Below are 20,938 nucleotides of genomic sequence, written 5' to 3' on the forward strand. Positions count from 1 at the left end.
AATAGTCACACACGGACAGACGGACGAGAGCTGCTGCCTGATCAGCTGATATCGGGTGCAGGTGCGGTAGAAGCCCTCCTACCTGCGACCACTCCCCTGTGATCCACTGGTGGAGGCAGGGAGGCCCCGCGCAGGGCCGCAGCGACGGAGGCCGGGCCGACGCCCGGCAGTGCTCCTCCTGGACCGGCGTCAGCTCCGGACCCAAACACTCCACCTTCCTGCTCCTCATGCCGTCTCCACACGTTGCATTGCACTGCGAGAAAGATGGAGGCACGGAGCCGTCAGTGAACGCAGCGTGGGGCCGGCAGGGGGGGGGGGGTACTACCGCTGCTGGTTTGGAATAATGATAATAAATGGACCAGATTCTTGAAATTAGATGTCAAAATCTGCACTTTAGTGTCTTGTGGGCACTCAAGCCAACGCAGGAATCTGAACATAGCAAACATTCCGTGATGTCCCCACACGGAGCCCCTCTGTTACTTCCCCCCATCATGAGCCAAGAAAAAGGCAGTCAGCAAGACACAGAACAGACGCTGAGCAGGAGACAGACAGATGCTAATCGCTAAAACCCAAAGTCCTTCATTTACGGCTGCAGAGACCAGAAAGAGGGGATCTCAGCACGGCGGCTGAGAGCGAGGGCAGCGCTGGCACCTACGGGAAGAAGCAGCCGGCCGGTCTCTACTTACACGGCTCCACTCCCCCGGGACCCAGGAGAAGTGCGTGCACTCTGCAGCCCGACAGGCTCGGACGGCGGCCGGGCGCTGCCGGGCGTCACACAGGTCCTCCGCGACGCGGCCGGCGCCCCTCAGCCGGCAGAAGACCCGCCGGGTCTGAGCCCCCGCGTCGCAGGTGACGGAACACTGGAAGACAGAAGCGGGGCACTGAGTGGGAACGCCGGGTTCTACAGGGAATCGAGCCAAGACTACTTCTGGAAGAAGGAAAATAACACGGCCTCTTGACAGACACAGCGTGAACAGTAGTGGAGGTTTTACAGGCGTTTTGCAACAGATAAGGTTTCAGAGTCGCCGAGTTGGGAGAGTGTTGGACAACACGCAGTCCCAGCGATGCTGATGTCATGCTCCTGCGCCGCGTTCTGAGCTCGACCCGGTCCAGAGCTCCTCTGTGCAGCACGTCTGCCGCCACACAGAGGCCCGTCTCGCGCCCCTTTGATGTCCTGGGAGCCGCATACCTGCACACTCATAAAAGCCCTTGAATACAAAAATAAAACGTGTTTTTATAGCTAATAATTGAGACCTGGAGCAGTTTCATTTCAGCCAACGCTAAACGCTAAGAAAGCTTTAGCACAGGGACGTCATGAAAGCAAACTACTTTCCAATGGCGACTGTTTCAGTACGTTTCTTTTCCTGCATTGCACCGGGTTGGAGCTGCTGTCCGCACCATGTGTCCATCGGAGGGGACTGAGGGGTCCGGCTGCTTGTGGAATAACTCAAACAGTGGGTGCTGAGGCTTCAGAGTTGTCACATGCATGGATATTAAGATATAAAACATGTCTCCATGCTCCAGTTGAGGATTTCATGGTTGCTGGTGGTATGTGGAGGATGATGATTGCTTCCAGATACCGAGGGAGCGAGAGGGGAGGAGGGCGCGCTCTTGGAGGGGGGGCACAAATGGGCCTTCGTTGACCTTGTGCGGTTTTAGAGAATGGGGCTAAGAAACTTTTAACATCTCCAGACTCAAACACACACAGTGGCTGTTCTGCCAGCGTGACTGTGACGCATGTTGCTGTTGCGGTCGCTGTGTGTATTGTCGTCCCCCGGCGTTTGCGTGAACCTACCTCGCTCCACCGGTTGGCTTTCCAGGCGGGGCACCCCCGGGCGCGACAGGCCTTCTGCGTGCGCGGCCGCGGCTCGTGGCCGCAGAGCTCCTCCGTCGCCCGGGTCAGGTTCTGGTAAACACAGGCGACCTCCCGCTGCTTGGTTCCACGGCCACACGTCACCGAGCACTGGAGGAACACACAGGAGACGAGCGTTGGAAGGTGCTCTCGTCTCTGGGCCACATGTGCAGGATTTCGCAGGATTTCATGACCAAGTGGACTCACTGTAAACCAGCTTCGGCAACAAAACCTGAATGGACTCCACACAAGCCATTTGTCAACAGCCCCACATTAATGGAACGCGACCGGTAAACAGAGAAAACGCATCGCGCAGAGAGAAGAGAAACATGGATGCATGCGAAGGCGAGGGCGTCATCTGGTCCCAATAAGAAACCTTCAAATACCTCAGGACAGCTAGAGAGGAGACGACCAGGAAGGAGGAGGTACAAATATGAGGAATAAAAACCAGACACCCTGATGACGCCCGGAAAAAGGCCTGTGTCTGAGACGTTTGATGAAAAATGAGCAATTAGGCCGCCCGGTATTTCACCCCCACTCAAACCGGGCGCTCGACTCAAATGCACAAGGGTTACAGTTTGTTTTAGCACATTTTCCAGTCCACGTAATAAACACAATACTACACTGTCCTCTAATTATGATCTCACAATGTTGCGTAACAGCAAACGCATACAGTATTTATTTTGTATGTTAAAGATGATGGGCCACAGAGAGAAGAATATGGTTGAAGCAAGAATTTAGGAATGCATCACAGCTTCAGTCAGCGTGATCCATGATCCAGTTCTTTAAGAGAGACACGTCCGGGCTCTGGGTCGGGAGCGCGGTGTGTGCACACGCTCGCATCCTGCACACTGTAATTATGAAGGCATTTTAAACACAGGGCTCACACACACACTCAGCTGACAGGACATCAAAGGCCACGGCACAATCCCACGGTGGAGAGATAACAGCACTCCCCTCCACCTCAGAGGAGAGCAGGGACGTGCAAACGGGGGGGAAGCCCCTCCTCAAAGCTGTAAAAGCAGAGGGAAAAGAGAGAGAAAGAAAAAAAGGGAGGAAGAGCGGAAATCGCAGCCACACGGGCTGCGCTCCCGCGGCCGGAGCGCGTCTGCGTCTCAGCGCAGGGACGGCGGCGGCGGCGGCCGCGAGCCCCGCCCTCCACGCCGCCGGCCTCATCCGTCAGCCATTCATTCATCAGGGCTGGAAACGGCGAGCTCGGACGGCGCGTGGGACCAGAGGACGTCTTCGGCGCGAGGCCACGGAACCCGGGACCCGGACGGCGCCGACCCACAGCTGCCGGCGTCACTCACTCACTCACTCACTCACTCACTCAGGTAAGACGGCTCCACTCACGCACCTCCAGCCCCTGCAACTGTAAAGCTCCTATTCAGCGCACGTCTGTTTGCTAGAGGGGCTCCTTCTTTGCTTCTAGCACTGTTTAACACAGATTGGCCTCCCACGTTGCCTCGGCTGCTAATTTCACACGAATCTGCTTTAATCCATTCATCCACCATGTGGATTATCACAAGCCTCACTGCTGTACAATAGAGGTGGCGCCGAGCGGAACTTCAGCCAAACAGCTTTGGATTGTCCACCTTCAGAGGAGGACACCATTGACCTGTGACTGTAAAGAACCGGCTGCAAGCGGGGCTTTGTTGAGTCGGTGGAGCTACACAGATCTGGAACGAATCATATAATTGAGTGCTAAACCAAACCCAGCTAATTGGTGCCTTTCTTGTGTGCTATAAAACAATAAAATACCCTCAAGGGAGCTTTCCACGTACATGTCTGATTATGATTACACCCACAAAACGTGATTTCATGCAGATGGATGACTTCTAACACCAACCTCCCACTGCCATTCGAGGCTGTGTTTTAGCGCCTTTGTCTCTGTCTAGGTCTGTCAGGCAGCAGCTTCCAGATGCTCCGACCTCACCTGGACATTAGCTGTGAGCAGGTAAGGCAGTAAAAGCCTGAGGGCGTCCGGGGGGGAACTTTACACACGTGTCACTCAGCCAACATGGCTGTAAAAGCAGCAACAAAAACCATTTCACCCCGAACCCAACAGCTTCATGTAAATGTGTGTTCAATGGATCACTCGCGCTAGTAAATTAAAGCTGATCTGGGAGAAAACTATAATTATGCTATGACATCTTTTTGTTTGGTGGTAAATGCAGTAAATGAGTGTTTTGGAAACATTAAGGGCTTAAAAATAAAAAAAGACCTTCGTGTTTTTATTGTTTGATCGACCTTTTTGCTAGAATTGATACAAATAAACTGTGTCATAAAACAAATCCTGCTCTTCTGAAGGAATGAAGTCAGTCTGAACGACAAGCAGCTACACAAATACGCCACGGATGGTGTCCGTATCCTAAAATGTGAGAGCCAAGGTCAAATTCCGATCACACTGCAGCAGAATGGTAACAGCAAGCATATGGTGGGTTCAGCTACGTAGAGGCTTCAAAGGCGCGGAGCAAGAACAAACTTGCAAGTGAGGCCGACAGAGGATGTGTGGATTTAAACGCTGCGCGATGCAGATTGTTGAAACTAGGCTGAGGCTTCATTTCTGATGCTAAGCAGCGTCTATGCAGAGAATAGAGCAAAGAGTGCCACGTTACAGCTTTATCAGGGTCGCTTTTGTTCTCTGAGGCACAGATTGAGAGACTGAAGGTCCAGACGGGACAAAGCAGGAGACAAGAGGCAGGCAGATAGAGGATCAAGGGACGTCCAGGCTGCTTCTGTGTTGTCTGTCTTGTTTTGCAGGGAGGTTTCAAAGCAGAGGAGACCCCGCATGCCGGAGCAGCTGGTAAGAGCCGCGTGGTGGAATGTGAAGAGCAGCAGCGCTTTCATCCACGTGCACGGGCGTTCCAAACACATGCACGGAGCTCGTGTCACACGCCGCTAACGCAGCCAACCCATTAAGTCGCGCCGCCTGCTAATTAATGGCGGACACGACGGGTTGATTCTGTCGCTCGATTCATCCCAGGGAGCAGATAATCACACGACGTGGAGATCATTTCCCGTCGGCCGCAGGAGCTCCTGGAGCCCAGCAGCGTCTCCTGAGCTCCAAGTATAACTTTGGCCTCTGCATAAACACGCAGTGGAACCGGCCTATGTTTCTTCGAAACAGTTTCCTTTTTAAGTCAACACCCGTCAGACAGGACCGAGCAAACATAAGTCAAAAGCACAGGACAAAACAGCTGAGTCGTTGCGTCTGTCTAAACATTCCACTGGGAGCTTATCCCGTAACAGACGTTGAGCTTAAACAGCCAGCGCTGCTCAGACGACTACCAGGGCGAGAAGGGAGTCAGTACAAAAAGCACCTGGAGAACAGGTTGAGACTTAGTGTAACATTTGAAAAGAAGCAACTGAGGAACCCACACGTCCTCACATCTGCCAACATGTGGAGTTGCTATGAAATAGAAGCAGGCAGGAGAGAACCGACAGGCCTGAAGGAGACCAGCTCCCACGATATGAAGGAGTCAGAAATAGGAGGCAGAGCTGAAACAATTAGCTGATTAGCCGGAAAGCATGCACTGTTCCCTGTCGTACAATGGCCCTAAACGCTTCCATGCTCTTCATCTACTGGACCTCGACTACATGGTCTCCTCTGAATTTATGCCGTGTTCACTGTGGTTTGGAGCCAGCTTTCATTCTTGCAGATGGAAAATCAAGATTGTACTTTAGCTGTTGTTTGTGCAAGTTGCCAGCAGAAAATATCCATAATACAATGTGCAACATGTTAAAAGACTGTCTCCGTGTAAAAGCCACAATCTGATCCAAATATTTGGAATTTCCAATAACATCTCATGACATCTGGGCTGTCTGCATATGCCGGTCATAGTTACTTGACTTTTAAGCAGCCAATCATCAACTGAGCTGTTTTGCTTTTGACAAAGGCAGAAACGAAACATTATCTTCCGTCTCAGATGTAAATTGAAGCCATGCTCCAGTCACATGCGACTGGCATATGGGCAGGATCACGAAACACAAGCCCAGTGATGTCAGGACCGGCTGACCCCGGGGCGCCAGGTTTGGAGGCTGCGCCTGCCCACTGCCCTCGGGCCGGAGTCACGTATGTCAGTGCATGTGGCTTTCATTTCATTTCAACAGCATGATTAGCTCACAGACACTGCACTTAGCTCCGCTCCATGAGAACTCCCCACAGGAAGCGCTGTGTTTTCATTAGCTACACACGGGCATAAATGACTCAAGCGGTGCCTCGGCGGTCGCCTGATCGCTCACAGCTCACGGGCTGCTGCTTGCACGTTGGACAACGACGCTGCTCTCGAGGTAATTATCATTAGTGATGTTTACATTCCTCAGAGTTCCCGATACACATGTCCTATTTCTATTCTGTGCAATAAATATTGTAATTCTTTTGTGTCTTTTTTCTGAGTGTGTTTTGGCGAGTTGATGTTTTGAGAAATATGAAATATTAATTATTATTAAATAACCTGATGAACATGCCCTTGTGATGTCTCTGGAATAATACATTTTACAGCTTTAAGATATTAATGGGGACAATATTTAACTGTAAAGGGCACATTTTTTTACACTGTGCTACAGTATATTAATTATTGCTCAAATATTTAGAAAGTCAAAATAATTACAATTAGCTTCTCTGCAGCAAACAGCACATTATGAACGTACGTACATATACGACTGAATGAATAATCACTTCTTGGCTTTGGACCTCCACAGCTAAACAACCACTGCCAGCCTCCAGTAAAACCTATTGTTGTTGTTGTAAAAGTTGTTCTCTGTTGGTTTTGGGCCAAATGCACCAAAGAGAGCCATTATTTCAATGGTGAACAGATGTGGCAGCCAGCGCAGACTTTGATTTGGCCTGCATATATTTATCTCCAGGGAAATTATAAAATAACTGCTTTAAGAGTTTAAAAAGAAAATGGCTGCCGTGTTTCTACACTATGAGGAACAAGTCAAAGTAAGGGACTACAGCTACTATGGTGCAGATATACTGGAGTATTCTAAGCAAATGTTATATTATTCATATTCATTTGTACAATACAAAGAAGTGACTATTTGCCAAAGGAACATCCCTGCGTTTAGTTTGTCATTAATGTTCTGCATTGAGAAACAACACGTATTTCACAGTTATTCCTTTTTAATTGTCTTTATGAAAATGAAAATGAAATGATGAAAAAAACGTTTATTAAACATTTGTATGTAATTTTGCATGTGAACGAAAGAAATAGCAAAAAAAAAACATGAACGAATCAAAGTGAAGTGGAGTCGAGTGGAGCAGCCCACTGCAACTGGCTGAGGAGCTTTTGTTGTGGAATATTTTAACTCTACAACTTAGGCATCTTTAAAAAGGACCTTAAATGAGACTTTGCGCCCTGAAATCAGTAATTAGTTAGTAATTAGTGTGTCACAAAGCTCCACACGGCGATGCCCTACATGACAGTATGTAATTTTATGGTGTAGCAGTGGTCAGTAAAATGATCCATGATTAACGTATAGCTGTATAAATGAAAACCTTACTAAACTTTAAAATTTAGACAAGTTGATCCTTTGGTCACTTCAACCTTGAGATAAAGCATCAGAAATACAGGATTAACGTAACAAGGCACTCGCTAGCTCGCATGTAAATGACCGGTCAGTGCAGATTTATCAGATGATCATAAAAAAAAAAGAAAAAACTGAAACAGACCCTTTTTTAGGAAGAAATAGGGAGGTAAATAAATAAGAGGAGCAGAGCAAAGACAGCCGTCACCTGTAAGTCCTGCAGAGCACCTCGAGGTCAGAGGTCAAACCACTCAAGGTCCTGAGCTGGTCCTTGCATGACATGTATGACCATCACAGATAACCTAATGATTATGGCTTATTTAGAAATGGCTCTTTAATAAATAGGATTTTGGAAACGGTGTCAGCTCGTGTTTGTTGTCTCCACGCTGCACTTTAGTGGTGCTTACACTGGGTCGCTGTCACATTTGTTCTGGGGACGCGAGGGCGATGGCAAATAATTCAAGTAAAGCGTTACCTCACGTTAAATCAGACGTTTAAAGCTACAACAATTAATCTGTTATGAACAAATAAATAAGATTCATTAAAAAAAAAACATCCTTCAGAATTACAAAAACTTGCCAAAGGAATGAAGACACAAAATAAGAGGTATCTGTTCGCTTAGGTTTGTTTTATGGACGTAAGAACTGCAAAAAAAGGCTCACTTTGTTTGCTGTGTTCAGGAAGCTGCACTGATGCAGAATAAATTAATTCATTTTAAACCTGAAGACATGATAAAAATCTTATCTTAATTCGAAAGCACCTTATTATAATGAGAAGCAGACCATCACACGTACTGATGCAGTTTGGTTCATGTACCTGTGTGTAACAGACTGAATCTGAGACCGACTTCTCTTCACAGATACGACGGTACGGCTCGCCTCCGTACCACTGGTTCATTTAAGCAATAGCTTGACTGAATGTAACAATACGCAGGTAAAGTACTCGTAACTTTCTTAGTTCAACCGTATATAAAGCAAGAACGATTAACAGTTAAAAAACACATTATCAAAAATACGAATGAAATATGATTTTAAAATATTTTCTTCTGTACAAACTGTATTTACCCATAGAGAGATAGAGGTCTGACTAAGAGCACCAGCAAAAATATTAAAACATCAAAAGGAATCACAAAAAATCATACTGTACAAAGATACATATACATAATTGTTGCTGTCCAATAAAGGCCATCATATTAACTCTTATACACAAATATACACTTGTGTACTTCTGATACAGCAATAACAACAAAGAGTCTACTTCACGCCTCATATATGAAATAAATACTTTCTAGAGTACATACGTAAAACTGCTGGACTCACTGTCCTGATTTATAGGTTTAATTTGGAGCCATGGCTCCGAATGAAACCCATGTGTGTTTAATGATCCCCTAAGTGGAGCAGCATTGTGTTTTTGTGTATTTTCCCTTTTTTTTCCTCTTTCTAATCAGCACCATGCCACTGCAGGCCCGTGTGGGTGGGCCGGCGGAGGTTCCACATCCACAGGGCCCACGTCAGCGGACCCGCTACGCAGCGCGCGCGCTCAGCACGCGCCAGGTCTACTCACAGTGACGCGCGCGTTAGCTTTATCGTACCGGCTTCCACGGGCGCTGGCGCCAGGAGGCGGCGCCCGGGCAGGGCCGCGGGCTGCACCGATCCACGTCGGGCGGCTTGTCCAGCACGTCACAGTTGTAGTCGCTCATCCGCTGGCCGCTGGGCCTCTGGCAGACCACCAGGCGAGTCCTCCTGCCGCCGCCGCACGTCTGGGTGCACTGAGCGGCAAACAAGAGCCGTTTAAAACCCATGATAATGTCACAATGTCATCATTACTGTGGGCATCCTTTAATCTGCTTCAGTGCAATAGGAGAAAGACGCAGGGGATGAAGCAGACGGTGCTGTAAACGTAAGGTTTCCTCTGAGCAGGTGAAAACAGCCCCTCACCTCTCCCCAGACGCCATAGTTCCACATGGGGCAGGGCCCGGAGTCACAGCTCTTGGACTCGGCAGGTTTGACTCTCTCGTCGCAGTAGCTGTTGCTCCGCCCGTCGGCGTCCTGGCAAACGACCACTCGCCTCTGAAAGCCTCCTGCGCAGGTGCTGGAACACTGGAGAGACCAGCAAACGCTCCCGTCACAACCCAAATACATGCAGGCACCAAGATGCAGCGCTCCAAACCCAGATACGCCATTAAAAAGTGTTCTTCTGCAACGCGGCCTTGAGCAGGGCAGTAGGTGAACTCTGCATCCAATTAAAATGACACATCCCCACTGTCGGTGGGAGTGGGTGCATTCAGGTCTGTGTGGAGGGAGGACAGCACAGTGAGCCTGAACATTTGTCCTCCAACAGACATTGAGCCGAGTTTCACAGCTAAAAATGAGCCTAATGCCAAAGTTCCCATTGTATAATAGGTCCAGCGTAATGTGTGATGACAATAAAGGTGAATCTGATCTACAATAATGCACATGCAGTGCCTCCATGTGCTGTAAGTCCGACCTACCGAGCCCCAGGGTCCGGTCCTCCACTGGTTGTCTGCAGAGGGCACGTTCCAGCTGCTGTGGCCGGGGTGATGCCGGGGGTCCTGGGGGTATCCGTAGGGCTGGTCGCTGATGCGCTGCCGCTGGTAGACGGAGGAGCAGGGCGCGGCGGCGCACTCCTGCTCCGCGCCCGGCCGCTCGTCCGGGTCGCACAAGGCCTGGTCCACGGGCTGGTGGTAGTTGGAGCAGACCACCTGTCTGGTAGCTCTGCCCACGCCGCACGTCGCGGAGCACTGGGCCGCGGAGGAGAGAGCACAGGGGTGTGAGGAAGGGGGGCGGCCCGAGGGCCTGCTGCCGTCCGACTCGCTTTAGCACGAGGCCTCTGCAGCAGGTCCGGGTTCTAAGTCAGGTCCGGGTTCTGAGTAAGCTCCGGGTTCGGCTCCAAGTTATACAGTATAAGTCAGCTCCAGGTTCTAAGTCAGGTCCGGGTTCTAAGTCAGCTCCAGGTTCTAAGTCAGCTCCAGGTTCTACAGTAAGTTAGCTCCAGGTTCTAAGTCAGCTCCAGGTTCTAAGTCAGGTCCGGGTTCTAAGTCAGCTCCAAGTTCTAAGTCAGCTCCAGGTTCTACAGTAAGTTAGCTCCAGGTTCTAAGTCAGCTCCAGGTTCTAAGTCAGGTCCAGGTTCTAAGTCAGGTCCAGGTTCTAAGTCAGGTCCGGGTTCTAAGTCAACTTCAGGTTCTACAGTAAGTAAGCTCCAGGTTCTAAGTAAGCTCCAGGTTCTAAGTCAGGTCCAGGTTCTAAGTCAGGTCCAGGTTCTAAGTCGGCTCCAAGTTATACAGTATAAGTCACCTCCAGGTTCCAAATTCAGCTCCAGCTTTTTCCAGCTGTTTTCTTTCACATATTGCTTCACAACGAGAAAGTAGAAATCAACTTAGTGACATGAATTTAATGAAGTTAAGCCTTTTGGCTTTTAGATTTGGAAGGATGTCAGTAAATGTGATCCAGTGACTAAAGAGCACAATAAAATACCAGTAAATCATGTTTGGCACCTTCATTACCACTTAAACAGTCCCACTGGTCTTTTAGTGACATCGTCAACCCTTTCTCCTGTGCCCTGCCTATATACGCATGTATTCTGTCGTAACAGACCTCTGCGTCAATCACTCACCGGGGACCACTCCCCCGCTCGCCACTGGCCGCAGGGGCTGAAGCAGGCGGAGGTCTCGGGCGGCCGGGCCAGGTGGGCGCAGGACGCGTCGTCGGCCACGCCTCCGCGGGCGTCCCTGCAGCTGACGTAGCGCGCCTGCTTCCCGCGGCCGCAGGACACGGAGCACTGCGGACACAGCGGAACGTCACGCGGAACGTCAGAAACGCTGCAACGCGGCGGCGGGCGCTTCCTCGGAGTGCAGCTCCGTTCAGATCTACATGAGACCCTGGGAGTGAAATTGCACCAAGGGCCAAAATGGCAACCGGTGCAATCCGATGCTCAGAGGCCCGTTAATGCGCGTGATATCGGTGACACTCATGGTGACGCGTGTGCTCGTGCCGGCGTCGTGTTCAGACGGAATCTGGCGTTGATTTAAAGGGACTATGTACAGTACCACCTGAAGGAATGTTGGCACAAACAATAAAGTCGACTATTTGTACACATGTGCCAGAGACGCATCACTGCTGCAGCTTTCCTTGCATTCAGCTCCATCTGAACCCCCACAACCTCCAGCAGACAGACAACAAATGCACACATAAACACAAACTGCCCTTGGATTGGTCCAATCAAGCGTCTCTTACCGCCGTCCAGGAGCCGAACCGCCACTGAACCTGCAGCTGCGCCGCCGCGTCGTCCGGCTGCGGCGTGCTCCGAGCCGCGGAGGCCCAGGGGCACGCCGGCACCTCGCAGTCCTGCAGACACACACGCACACACACACACACACACACACACACACACACACACAAAAGCACCAGAGTGAGCGCCCGGTCCGGCTTCGCGGCGCCGGCGCCGAGGGGTCGGGTTCCCACCTGACTGTCCCGCGGTCGGGCGGCAGCGTTGCAGTCCCTGTCGTCCACGGCGGCGCCGTAGCTCCCCAGCACGCAGCGCACGGCTCTCATCTGGAAGCCGTGGCCGCAGGTCACCGCGCACTGCAAAGCACAGCCGCACACGGAGAGTAAAGGTCCAGCTCAGCCTGAACGAGACCCCCACACGTAAACACACGCTCCCCATCTGACCCTTCACCCAGTTCCTAACTTAAACATGGGGCGATGTTGAGGTGGAAGTGACACAGGTTTATTTGAGCTGCAAATTATAATGAGCCCAAATTCTCCAGCTCTGTAAATAAAATATATTAGACTTACATGTGTAAACTAGCCTATGAATGGATGAGGAAGCCCATTCATGCCCAACAATAACAGGCCTGAATCTTTACAGTGCTTGAATGACACATGAATGCATAATAAGACGTGTGTGAGTCTGACAGGATATGAGGGCGAAGTGAAAGCGCGGCGGAGGAAATGGCAGCTCCTCGCTCGCTCGCCCCTCGCTCGCTCGCTGGTAGATCAGCTTACATCCCTCGCCGCGCCGCGTTCTCCGGCTGCGGCCACACACGCACACAGAGCCACAGACGCGAGTCCAGCGGCACGCGTGAAACCCGTTTCCTCCGTGGAGCGGCGTGCGGCATCACGTGGCCCCGGTGCTGCCGCCCGACCGCGCGTGCGTGCGCGTGTGTGTGTGCGTGTGTGTGCGTGTGTGTACTTGTGTGTGTGCGTGTGCGTGCTCGTGGGTCTCACCGCTCCCCAGGCGCCGACCTGCCAGGAGGCACACGGCGGCAGCTCGCAGCTCCCCACAGCGGGGGGTCTGCTGGGCGCGTCGCACACGTGCTCGCCCAGCTTCTCCCCAGCTCCAGTCCTGCAGGACACCTGCCTGTGCCTCACCCCCTTCCCACAGGTCACCAGGCACTGGAGGTGGAGACGGGGGGGGGGGGGAACGGCGGAGGAGAGGTCATTCACAGGGACATTGTGCGCGTCATGCGACGTTGCGCTCTCACGCGCTTCATTTCCACTCGGCCCACCTCGCTCCACTCGCTGACGGCCCACTTCGGGCACGGCTGCTCGTTGCAGGCCTCGGTGAGCGTCCTCTGGTGCTCGTTGCACTCGCCGTCCACCAGCCGCCTGCCCAGGTTGTTCATGCAGTACGACTCCCTGCTGCGGCTCCCGCGGCCGCACGTCTGTGAGCACTGCAAAGCGCAGACGGCCGATTACTTAACGAGGCGGCGGCGCGGGCGCCGCGCGGCCCGGGGGCGGTCCGTACCTGCGACCAGGCGCCGTACTGCCAGTTCTTCAGCAGGCAGTCCCCGTGGCACGGCTCCCTGGTCTGAGGCTTCGAGGCGTCCGCGCAGGCGCCGGCCTCCATCCTCTCGCTGAGCCTCTTCACCAGGCTGTACTTCATACAGTGGACGTCCAGGCTGCGGAAGCCGGGCCCGCACTTGGCGGAACACTCGCTCTTCCCGGCCACGCGCCACCTGCGTTAGAACGGATGCAGAGCCGTCGGCGTGGCGCCCCGTGGGACTGGAGGTCGTGGGTCATGCTTTGCTAACGCGCACCTGAGTTCACAGTCGGGGTTGCAGGGCTCTGCGAGGGCGGCGGGATGAGGAAGGCGCTCGCAGCGCTGCTCCGACACCTCCAGGTGGTCGCTCTTACGCACGCACACGACCTTTCGCCTCCGCTCACCTACAGAAACACGCGCACAAAGATGAGCAAAGTGGATGTTCTCCTGAGACCCTGCAAACATCGTCAATTTACTGGGGCCCAGTGGGAGCCTCACTAGTTTGCTGTTTGGGGGCCTGGTAAAATGAAGGCACACTGAGGTTAGGAGGAGAGAGAGAGGAGGAAGTAAACCCAAGGATGTGTGTGCAGTATGCATCACAATGCAATGTAACACAAATCCATGGGAGATAAACTGTTACTTATAAATACAATTTTACTATAAATACAATTTTACATTGGCCAAGTTAAAGAAACAGAAGCATTTACAAAAGAAAAACAGCTGGTTTGTACCAAATAATTGAAGATGATCCATTGATACGGAGGTAAATATTTATGTAGTTTAATATGTTTGTCTAAAATGTCTGACAACAACTGTTAAGCGATCAACTGGTTAATCAAGACAGTTTATGGAATATAATACATGAGCACTGCCTGGTTTTCAGCAGCAGCTTTGAGCCTTTTGAAATTCAAAAACAAGCCGAGCTGAACTCCTACCCTGACAAATGCGATTGCACTCGAGCCAGGGCCCTGAGGGATCCCACACAAACTGCTCCCTGTGTTCCTCAATTGGTATGTTGAAGGAGTAACGGACATCTGGGTTGTAGAGGTTTCCCACACACAGAACCTACGAGGGTCAGAAAGGCTTAGTCAAAAGACGGAGAGACGTGTGGAGTGAGAGTGAAGCGAAGTGGAAAAGGCAAATAGCGGGAAACGCTGACGTCTCACCTGCAGAACGAGCTCCTCCTCGATGCGGTCGGTGCAGTTGATCCGCTCCACCTTTGTGTCTGAGCCACTGTACTCAATGACAGTTCCCTTGAAGGTGATTTCCCTTTTGAACATGGCCACCACAAAATTCCCATTTAGGAGGGAGTTGGACTGGCTATCAGATAGTGCTGCAATGAGAAACAGTCATTTGCACTTATTGTTCAGTGGCAGAGGAGGTACGAGTTTAACCCAGCGTCAATGAGTTCAAACTTCAGCCGCATGAGATCATTAGGAAAGAAGACCATGTTGACATTTTGACGGATGATCTAAATAAATCTGCTGCTAAAGTTGATACAAGACTTTTTATGGACAAGACCAAGGTCCTAGAAACCAAAGCCAACTCAAAGCCCAGGTCCGTGCTATTGAGAATCAAGGTTAACGTCCATGGGAGACAAACGCAGAATTTAGAGGAGCTGCAGCAATTTGTCATGGAGGAATAAGCACCCAGCCCACTTAGGACCACACCCATTATAAACATCTGTCCATTGTGAGTCAGAGAGGTCAATAAATAAAAGATACGTTTGAATTCCACACATTCCACCGAGGTCTTGATGGTGACACATGGGAGTCACGTCTGTGTGAGAGGGACAGAGCTTTCCAGGCATCGCAAACATCAGCCCAGACGCTGCCGGCCCATAAACAGCGGGGCCCGACCTGCTCACAGCAGTGTGGCGACGAGCCTCTGCCAGATGTGCTTTGTGACTGTTCAACTTAAAACATCTTGAACCCGACTTGAACCATCTGAAACGCGGCGTCCGCCCTTACAAAACACAAGCAACGGCATCTCTGCTTTTCCTCCGTCTGAGTCTCGCTCTCACACACACTCGAGTGCGTACGCTGTCAGAGGCAGACACACACCGTGAGCCCAGTAGGTCCATCTAACCCTCTACTTCTATATCCACTTACATTTGGCCTGGGCTCCACATGCCTCCAATTAGCACCTACTGCTGCCCCATTTATCTTTATCATGAGACTGGCACTCCTGAGCGAACGGACCGGTGCCCCTGCATGTTTCCTCCACATGCACTCAGCATAAATGACAGTTTCCTTTCCCTTGAGAAAACACTTTGACAACACCGTGGATCATGTCTCCGTTTCCTCTTCCCCTAAAAGCCTGTCTGTACAGGTTTAGGTCAGCGGGTCCGGCTGGTTTACGGCTGTTAGGCGATAATGGCGTTGACCCACGAGCTACGATGGATGAACGTAGGGTCTATAGACGTTTCCATTTTCCACCGATTCACAAGGAAAACCTGCAATTTGACGCCGTGTTGTTTTAAAGCACTGACCGAGGTAGTTGTCGTCTTCTGGCTTTCCGGAGTAACTGACTTGCTTGATGTCAATGTTGGTGGCTCCAGCTGGGATACGCACCACTGTGTTATAACCTGAAAGAGACGAGACGTAGAGGGTGACACGATTAAACAGAAAGAAATAATAAAATGGCCCTGTCTCAATGGTCCAACCATGAAATGATATGTAATTATTCCAGGGACCTAACTTTGGCCTGTAATTACTACACTGGGCCTGTTGCTCCATGATAAACTAACAGAAAACGATAAAGAAACAAAGATGTGAACAATGTGAACCAACAAAAATGCAGAGACAGACAGAAGACGGGGCGGGGAGCGAAATAAGACAAATTCTGAATTATCTGACTCCAGTATCCAGGACTGTCAGCATCCACTCTCTTCATTATGGGAGCTCAGCCCGCTCCCATGTGGCCTTTTATCTACTTACACCTACTACCTACTTACTACTGCTGCCAAAATACTCTAACACAAATATTAATACCATTATGTTTAATGAATCAGGAGCCACTCGGGGGCAGCACCTGGTTTCAAATTCTTCCTTTTATCACAACTGCTCTGCAAATGAGTCTCTGTCCACACTGTCAAGAACTGTCAAGTGTCAAGGATTGTTCATATTGGACAGATACTAGCTTACATTGTTTCCAACATCCATCATAAGACTTGGATTCAAGTCAGATCAAATAATATTATACTGACTGAATTGGTAACAGGATGCTGGTAATACAAACACAGCATGTGTAGAGACAATGATGACAGATGGACAGACAAATCAACTAGGGGTGGTTGGTTGTCCTCTAACCACAAGGTTGGTGGTTTGAGCCCCTGCCATGGTCAGTATGTTGAAATGTCCTTGGGCAAGACACCGAACCCCACACAAGTTTCGGCCTTGTTACTGTAAAGAGCTTTGGACCCTGGACGGGTTTATAAATGTGGACCATTACCATTTAGATGACGTTTCTGCACATTACCGTGAAGTTAGCATGAGGCTTTATTACCAGTGCTTCTTCTGTTTTGCTGCCCACACTTAAAGTCAGCAGTTGGCCCACAGTTAACCTCACATTAAACAGGGCAGCTGAGTGACGCCAGGTGATACCGAAGCTCCACACAGCGAGAGCGCTGCGTTGATCAGTGGCAGTCGTGCAGATATGAATAAATATAAGCAGCGCATAGCATGTGGTTCTTGGCTCCTGTGTTTACTGCATGTCATTTATCGCCGCCTGCTGCTGCAGCTGCTGACGTGCTGTATGTTTAACTGCAGCGGCGTTTTTGCGAGCACTCGGCTATCGGTGTACTGCAAGTGTAACGTGAGCACGGAGGCTTACCATACTGGGCATCGTTGAAGGTCCCAGCCAGGGTTTTGCATGACGAGTTGTCTCCACCACACACTCCACACTTGTCGTGCCTGGCCTTCGAGTTGAGTACATGGTCGCAGCCGGCTTGCTGAAGGGCCACAAACAGAACCGGTGATTGGGAGCGATCTGATATCACACACTCAACTGCTGGGTTTAAATATTGACACAGACGGAGGGACGTACCCTGCAAAGGCCTTGAACGCAGATGTCGTAAGTGTCTGGGCCACACAGCGTGCCGTCGACGACCCGGTCCTTCAGCTGATAGTAGGCCATGGTGCCAGAAACCCGGCAGAAGAGCCTACAGCGATCCTTCATTAGTACTGAGGGGAGAAAGAAAACAATTCATAGATAGACGTTCATAAAATGAAGATGGAAAGCCTAGACATGACTCTAGAACACACTTTGGCTGGAATTGGCTTGGACAAAGCGCTGGTTCCAGGATCTGCCCCCTTGTGTAGCATCGGTTAATGAAATAATGGCTTGCAGTAACTTAGACACGGTGGTCTTTGCCAGATGCTAATCTCATGTAGCTCGGCGGCCGCCTTGGCAGGGACTCAGATATGGCTGCTAGGGGGAAAACCGCAGAGGGCTCCGATGGTTGGAAGGCTTGCTGCTTTAATGTTGCTGTTGTGTAGGTCACACGAAGTGTGTACTTAAGGGCGCCTTTTATCTGAGGTATCGCTCAAGTTGCAGCACAGATGTGTGCGCTAACGAACACAATTCACTGGGATGCATTTTCTTCTCAAGAGCAGAGAAAGAAAACAACTGCAGACGAAGACTTAAATAAATGCATCACTGTCTTCTACTGTCTGCTTGCTGCTCTGCTGTACTCACTGCCACTGTACTTGGGGACCCAGCGGACGGTGGGAGGTAGGCCGTTGATGTTGAAGTGCTTGCCGTCAAACTGGGAGCACTGCTCTTCACGGAAGTCTTTGCGTCCACGTGGACACGGCTCAGTGTTGCACGAGCGAAACTTCATCCTGCGACCCACACAGAACTTTCCACCGTTCCTGGGCCTAGTGTGGGTGAAAAGGACTCCCTGAACCTCTAACTAACAACATATATGCACATGTATGCAGTCTGTGATGATGCTGATTGTCACAGCGTTCTCTTACTCAGGCTTATTGCAGTCTCTTGCGGTGCTTCGCGTGCCTCCACCACAGGACCTGGAGCAGGCGCTGTAAGGACCCCAGGGACCCCACTCCCCATGCACCGGCTGCAGGTCCAACTCCTTGTTTACACACATCCCATGCCTGCAATACTGCATGTGAACGCACACACATACACACACACACAGAAATCCTGTCAAAAACAATGACAGCTTGAAAGACAAGCATGAAGCCTTAAACAGCTGTGGATGGTGCACCGTTGTCTTCTTGTACTGATACTTTGTGGAACTGTGAAACTACGCTTTTGTAATAATAATAATAAAGCGATGTAAAAAAAAATAACCTGGCATTTTTAATCATTTTTGAACCCGTAACACAGAGCTTCCATACAGTCGGCGCCTGTTAGCAAACACTAACCACCCTTTGCCAAGAAGGACTAGCGCTGCTTTCATAAGCAAAGCAGGCCAGGCCCATTTCCCTTTGTGCGTAACCAAATCCCCTCCTCAACAGCTAAGATATCGGAGGGTCCTGTTCACTGAAAGAATGCAGGACAAGACGGCGTCTGTCTGGGTACGTAGCCCGACGTCCGGACACACAGGCACGAGGAGCATTGGCACCACGATGGGGAAACTCTAGAGCTGTGATAACAAGGGGAACAAAGTTCGTTTGCTGGCTTGATATCAGGAAGTTCGGCCGCGCGGCTCCTCGGGAGAAGTAAAGATGCTCAGTCTGTGTCATTTTTAGAGGTTTACGTTCAAACTGGCACCTGGACAACGCCAGAAATCCAACTACCACCCATGACTGTTCCACCGCAGCTGAAGTCATTCAATCCTCAACACGGTGAAGTCTGCTTGGTAGTTAATGTTAACCAGGGGCACAATGACAATGGCACTGGCACTGGGTTTGGACTAAACAAGCCAAGGGTGTTAATGGCCCCACGTCGTCTTCCTGTCTGGCTCCAGTGAAAACGCAAACTGAAATCCCAGATAGTTGAGTTGAAGCACAAACACTAGATTCACAGTACAGAGCAAAATGAAAAAGTCACTTGATAAAATAATCCAGGTGCAAATATCAGAACATGAAAAGACAAACAGGTGCTGGTCCCTGGTGTCGACCGGGAAAAAAACTAACCCAAGGTCTCTGCTTCTGCATTAAATTAGCACTGTTAACCTGGACCTTGGCATCCCGTCCACACTCATCCCTCCCTAGATGGCTCCACCATGCAGGCAGAGGGAGCCGAGAGCTGTCAAACTCGAGGCGGTGCGCCTGTCAAGGAGGGCCAAAGTCTGTGTAAGCCTCTGAGGCATTCCACTCCCCCACTGACACACTGTGTTTACAACCTTTTTGTTTGGCTTGAAAAGGTGATGTGGGTGAAAGGAAGAAAGGAGGAGAGGGAGCAAAAGGGAAAAAACATCTGTGTGTGTGTGTGTGTGTGTGTGTGTGTGTGTGTGTGTGTGTGTGTGTGTGTGTGTGTGTGTGTGTGTGTGTGTGTGTGTGTGCGTGTGTGTGTGTGTGTGCGTGTGTGTATGTTTGTGTGTGATTGCTCAGAGGCATCTGGGGGCCACGCTCATTTCCAATTAGCCTCTCTTCTCTTCTCGAAGCGCACAAACACACCCTTGGAAAACAGCGAGCAGCCTTGGCAAAGCTCAAACGAGTGATACCGGCGGCCGCGCTGTCAGAGAATGGTCAGAGTGTTCCTGAGCTGCGAATGTGGAGAGGCATTAAAGGGGTTTTTTGTCAGGGAAACCTATCCAGCTGTGACTAGCACGTGTTTCAAATTAGGAATCTCACACAGACTCCACAACACCTTGCACGACACATGTCAACGCACACGGAGAAGCATGTAGTCTGCAAAAAACAGGCCTGAAAACAGGAGGAAAACAGCCGCTGGCTCCACAGCAGTGACCATGGGAACGTCTGTCTCTCCATGCATCTGCTGGGCGCTTTGGACGCTCGCACCTGTAATTGCCGGGAAACGGTTGCGGGGAGTCGTACATCACGCGCAGGAATGAGAAGGCACACGCCCTCTTTCACGAGGCCGCACTCTGTCATTTTGACACAGACATTTCCACAAGGCGTCACCTTTCATTTGGCAGCGCACGGTTGGTGCTCGCTCGCAGCAGGACTGGATTCAGTGTCATGTGTGATAACTGGAAGTTAATATTATAAGCTGGATTTGCACAGACTGACTTTTAATGGAGCTGCTTGTTCCCACTTTTCCTCACTTATCGCATTCTCTGTCCAATTATGGAGATTCGCTGACCTCTACTACTTTGAAGCCGCACTCATATTCTTAATATTCAATGATTTTGCTTAATGGGAAAAAGTTGTAGGTGATTACTTTGGTTCCTGAGGTGTGGGAGTTTTCGCTCAGTCGCCCGTCGAGTGGACGTCACGGCTGCTTCTCTGACGAACGCGGTTTGAGCTGCGAACACAACGGGCTGGAATCCAACCGCGCCGAACGATGCCGCTCATCTGGTTTTGTTTACAGGCGAATATTTGATTGAGGACTTAATTCAGCCCATCTGGATTTAAGATGCGTGTACAACAGAACCCATAGTGGGGACTGTAAACGTTGGGCTCCTGTAATTGTTAGACTGTGCGTTCACACGTGTAAATCCGTGGATGTGTGCGACGACTGCACCTCCTGCAAATGTCCCGAGATTAGATGACGCTGATATCTGCGACACGCACCCCGTCCCAGCATCGTTCCACCAGCCTGTCGGCTGCCAGCGAGCTCCGGCCAACGCTCCGGCTTCGCTTTTCAAGACCCAACTACCTCAGTGTAATTGGCTGAAAC

General features: G+C 50.6%; 1 protein-coding gene and 1 long non-coding RNA gene across 3 annotated transcripts in view; one reads left to right on the forward strand and one right to left on the reverse strand.

Annotated features, from left to right (window-relative positions):
- The window catches only part of LOC114857368 (A disintegrin and metalloproteinase with thrombospondin motifs 20), a 43,801-nt gene that overhangs the window by 4,808 nt on the left and 18,055 nt on the right, over positions 1-20,938 (reverse strand). For both annotated transcript variants that reach the window (XM_029153766.3, XM_029153769.3), the window contains exons 12-31: positions 18,145-18,290; positions 17,864-18,045; positions 17,213-17,349; positions 17,000-17,117; positions 15,657-15,752; positions 14,332-14,498; positions 14,101-14,230; positions 13,443-13,569; positions 13,151-13,361; positions 12,912-13,076; positions 12,631-12,798; positions 11,866-11,985; positions 11,638-11,748; positions 11,018-11,182; positions 9,876-10,145; positions 9,322-9,483; positions 8,976-9,152; positions 1,796-1,963; positions 687-860; positions 83-253 (exon numbers count right to left, since the gene is read on the reverse strand). In XM_029153766.3, coding sequence (XP_029009599.1) covers positions 83-253; positions 687-860; positions 1,796-1,963; positions 8,976-9,152; positions 9,322-9,483; positions 9,876-10,145; positions 11,018-11,182; positions 11,638-11,748; positions 11,866-11,985; positions 12,631-12,798; positions 12,912-13,076; positions 13,151-13,361; positions 13,443-13,569; positions 14,101-14,230; positions 14,332-14,498; positions 15,657-15,752; positions 17,000-17,117; positions 17,213-17,349; positions 17,864-18,045; positions 18,145-18,290 — 3,165 coding nt within the window. The remainder of the gene's footprint in view (positions 1-82; positions 254-686; positions 861-1,795; positions 1,964-8,975; positions 9,153-9,321; positions 9,484-9,875; positions 10,146-11,017; positions 11,183-11,637; positions 11,749-11,865; positions 11,986-12,630; positions 12,799-12,911; positions 13,077-13,150; positions 13,362-13,442; positions 13,570-14,100; positions 14,231-14,331; positions 14,499-15,656; positions 15,753-16,999; positions 17,118-17,212; positions 17,350-17,863; positions 18,046-18,144; positions 18,291-20,938) is intronic.
- Positions 10,288-10,809, forward strand: LOC129604229 (uncharacterized). Its single transcript, XR_008694937.1, has 3 exons — positions 10,288-10,334; positions 10,394-10,429; positions 10,718-10,809. It is a non-coding gene; the product is annotated as an uncharacterized LOC129604229 (long non-coding RNA).

The sequence above is a fragment of the Betta splendens genome, chromosome 6 (genome assembly GCF_900634795.4).
Source record: "Betta splendens chromosome 6, fBetSpl5.4, whole genome shotgun sequence".
Taxonomy (NCBI): Eukaryota; Metazoa; Chordata; class Actinopteri; order Anabantiformes; family Osphronemidae; genus Betta; species Betta splendens.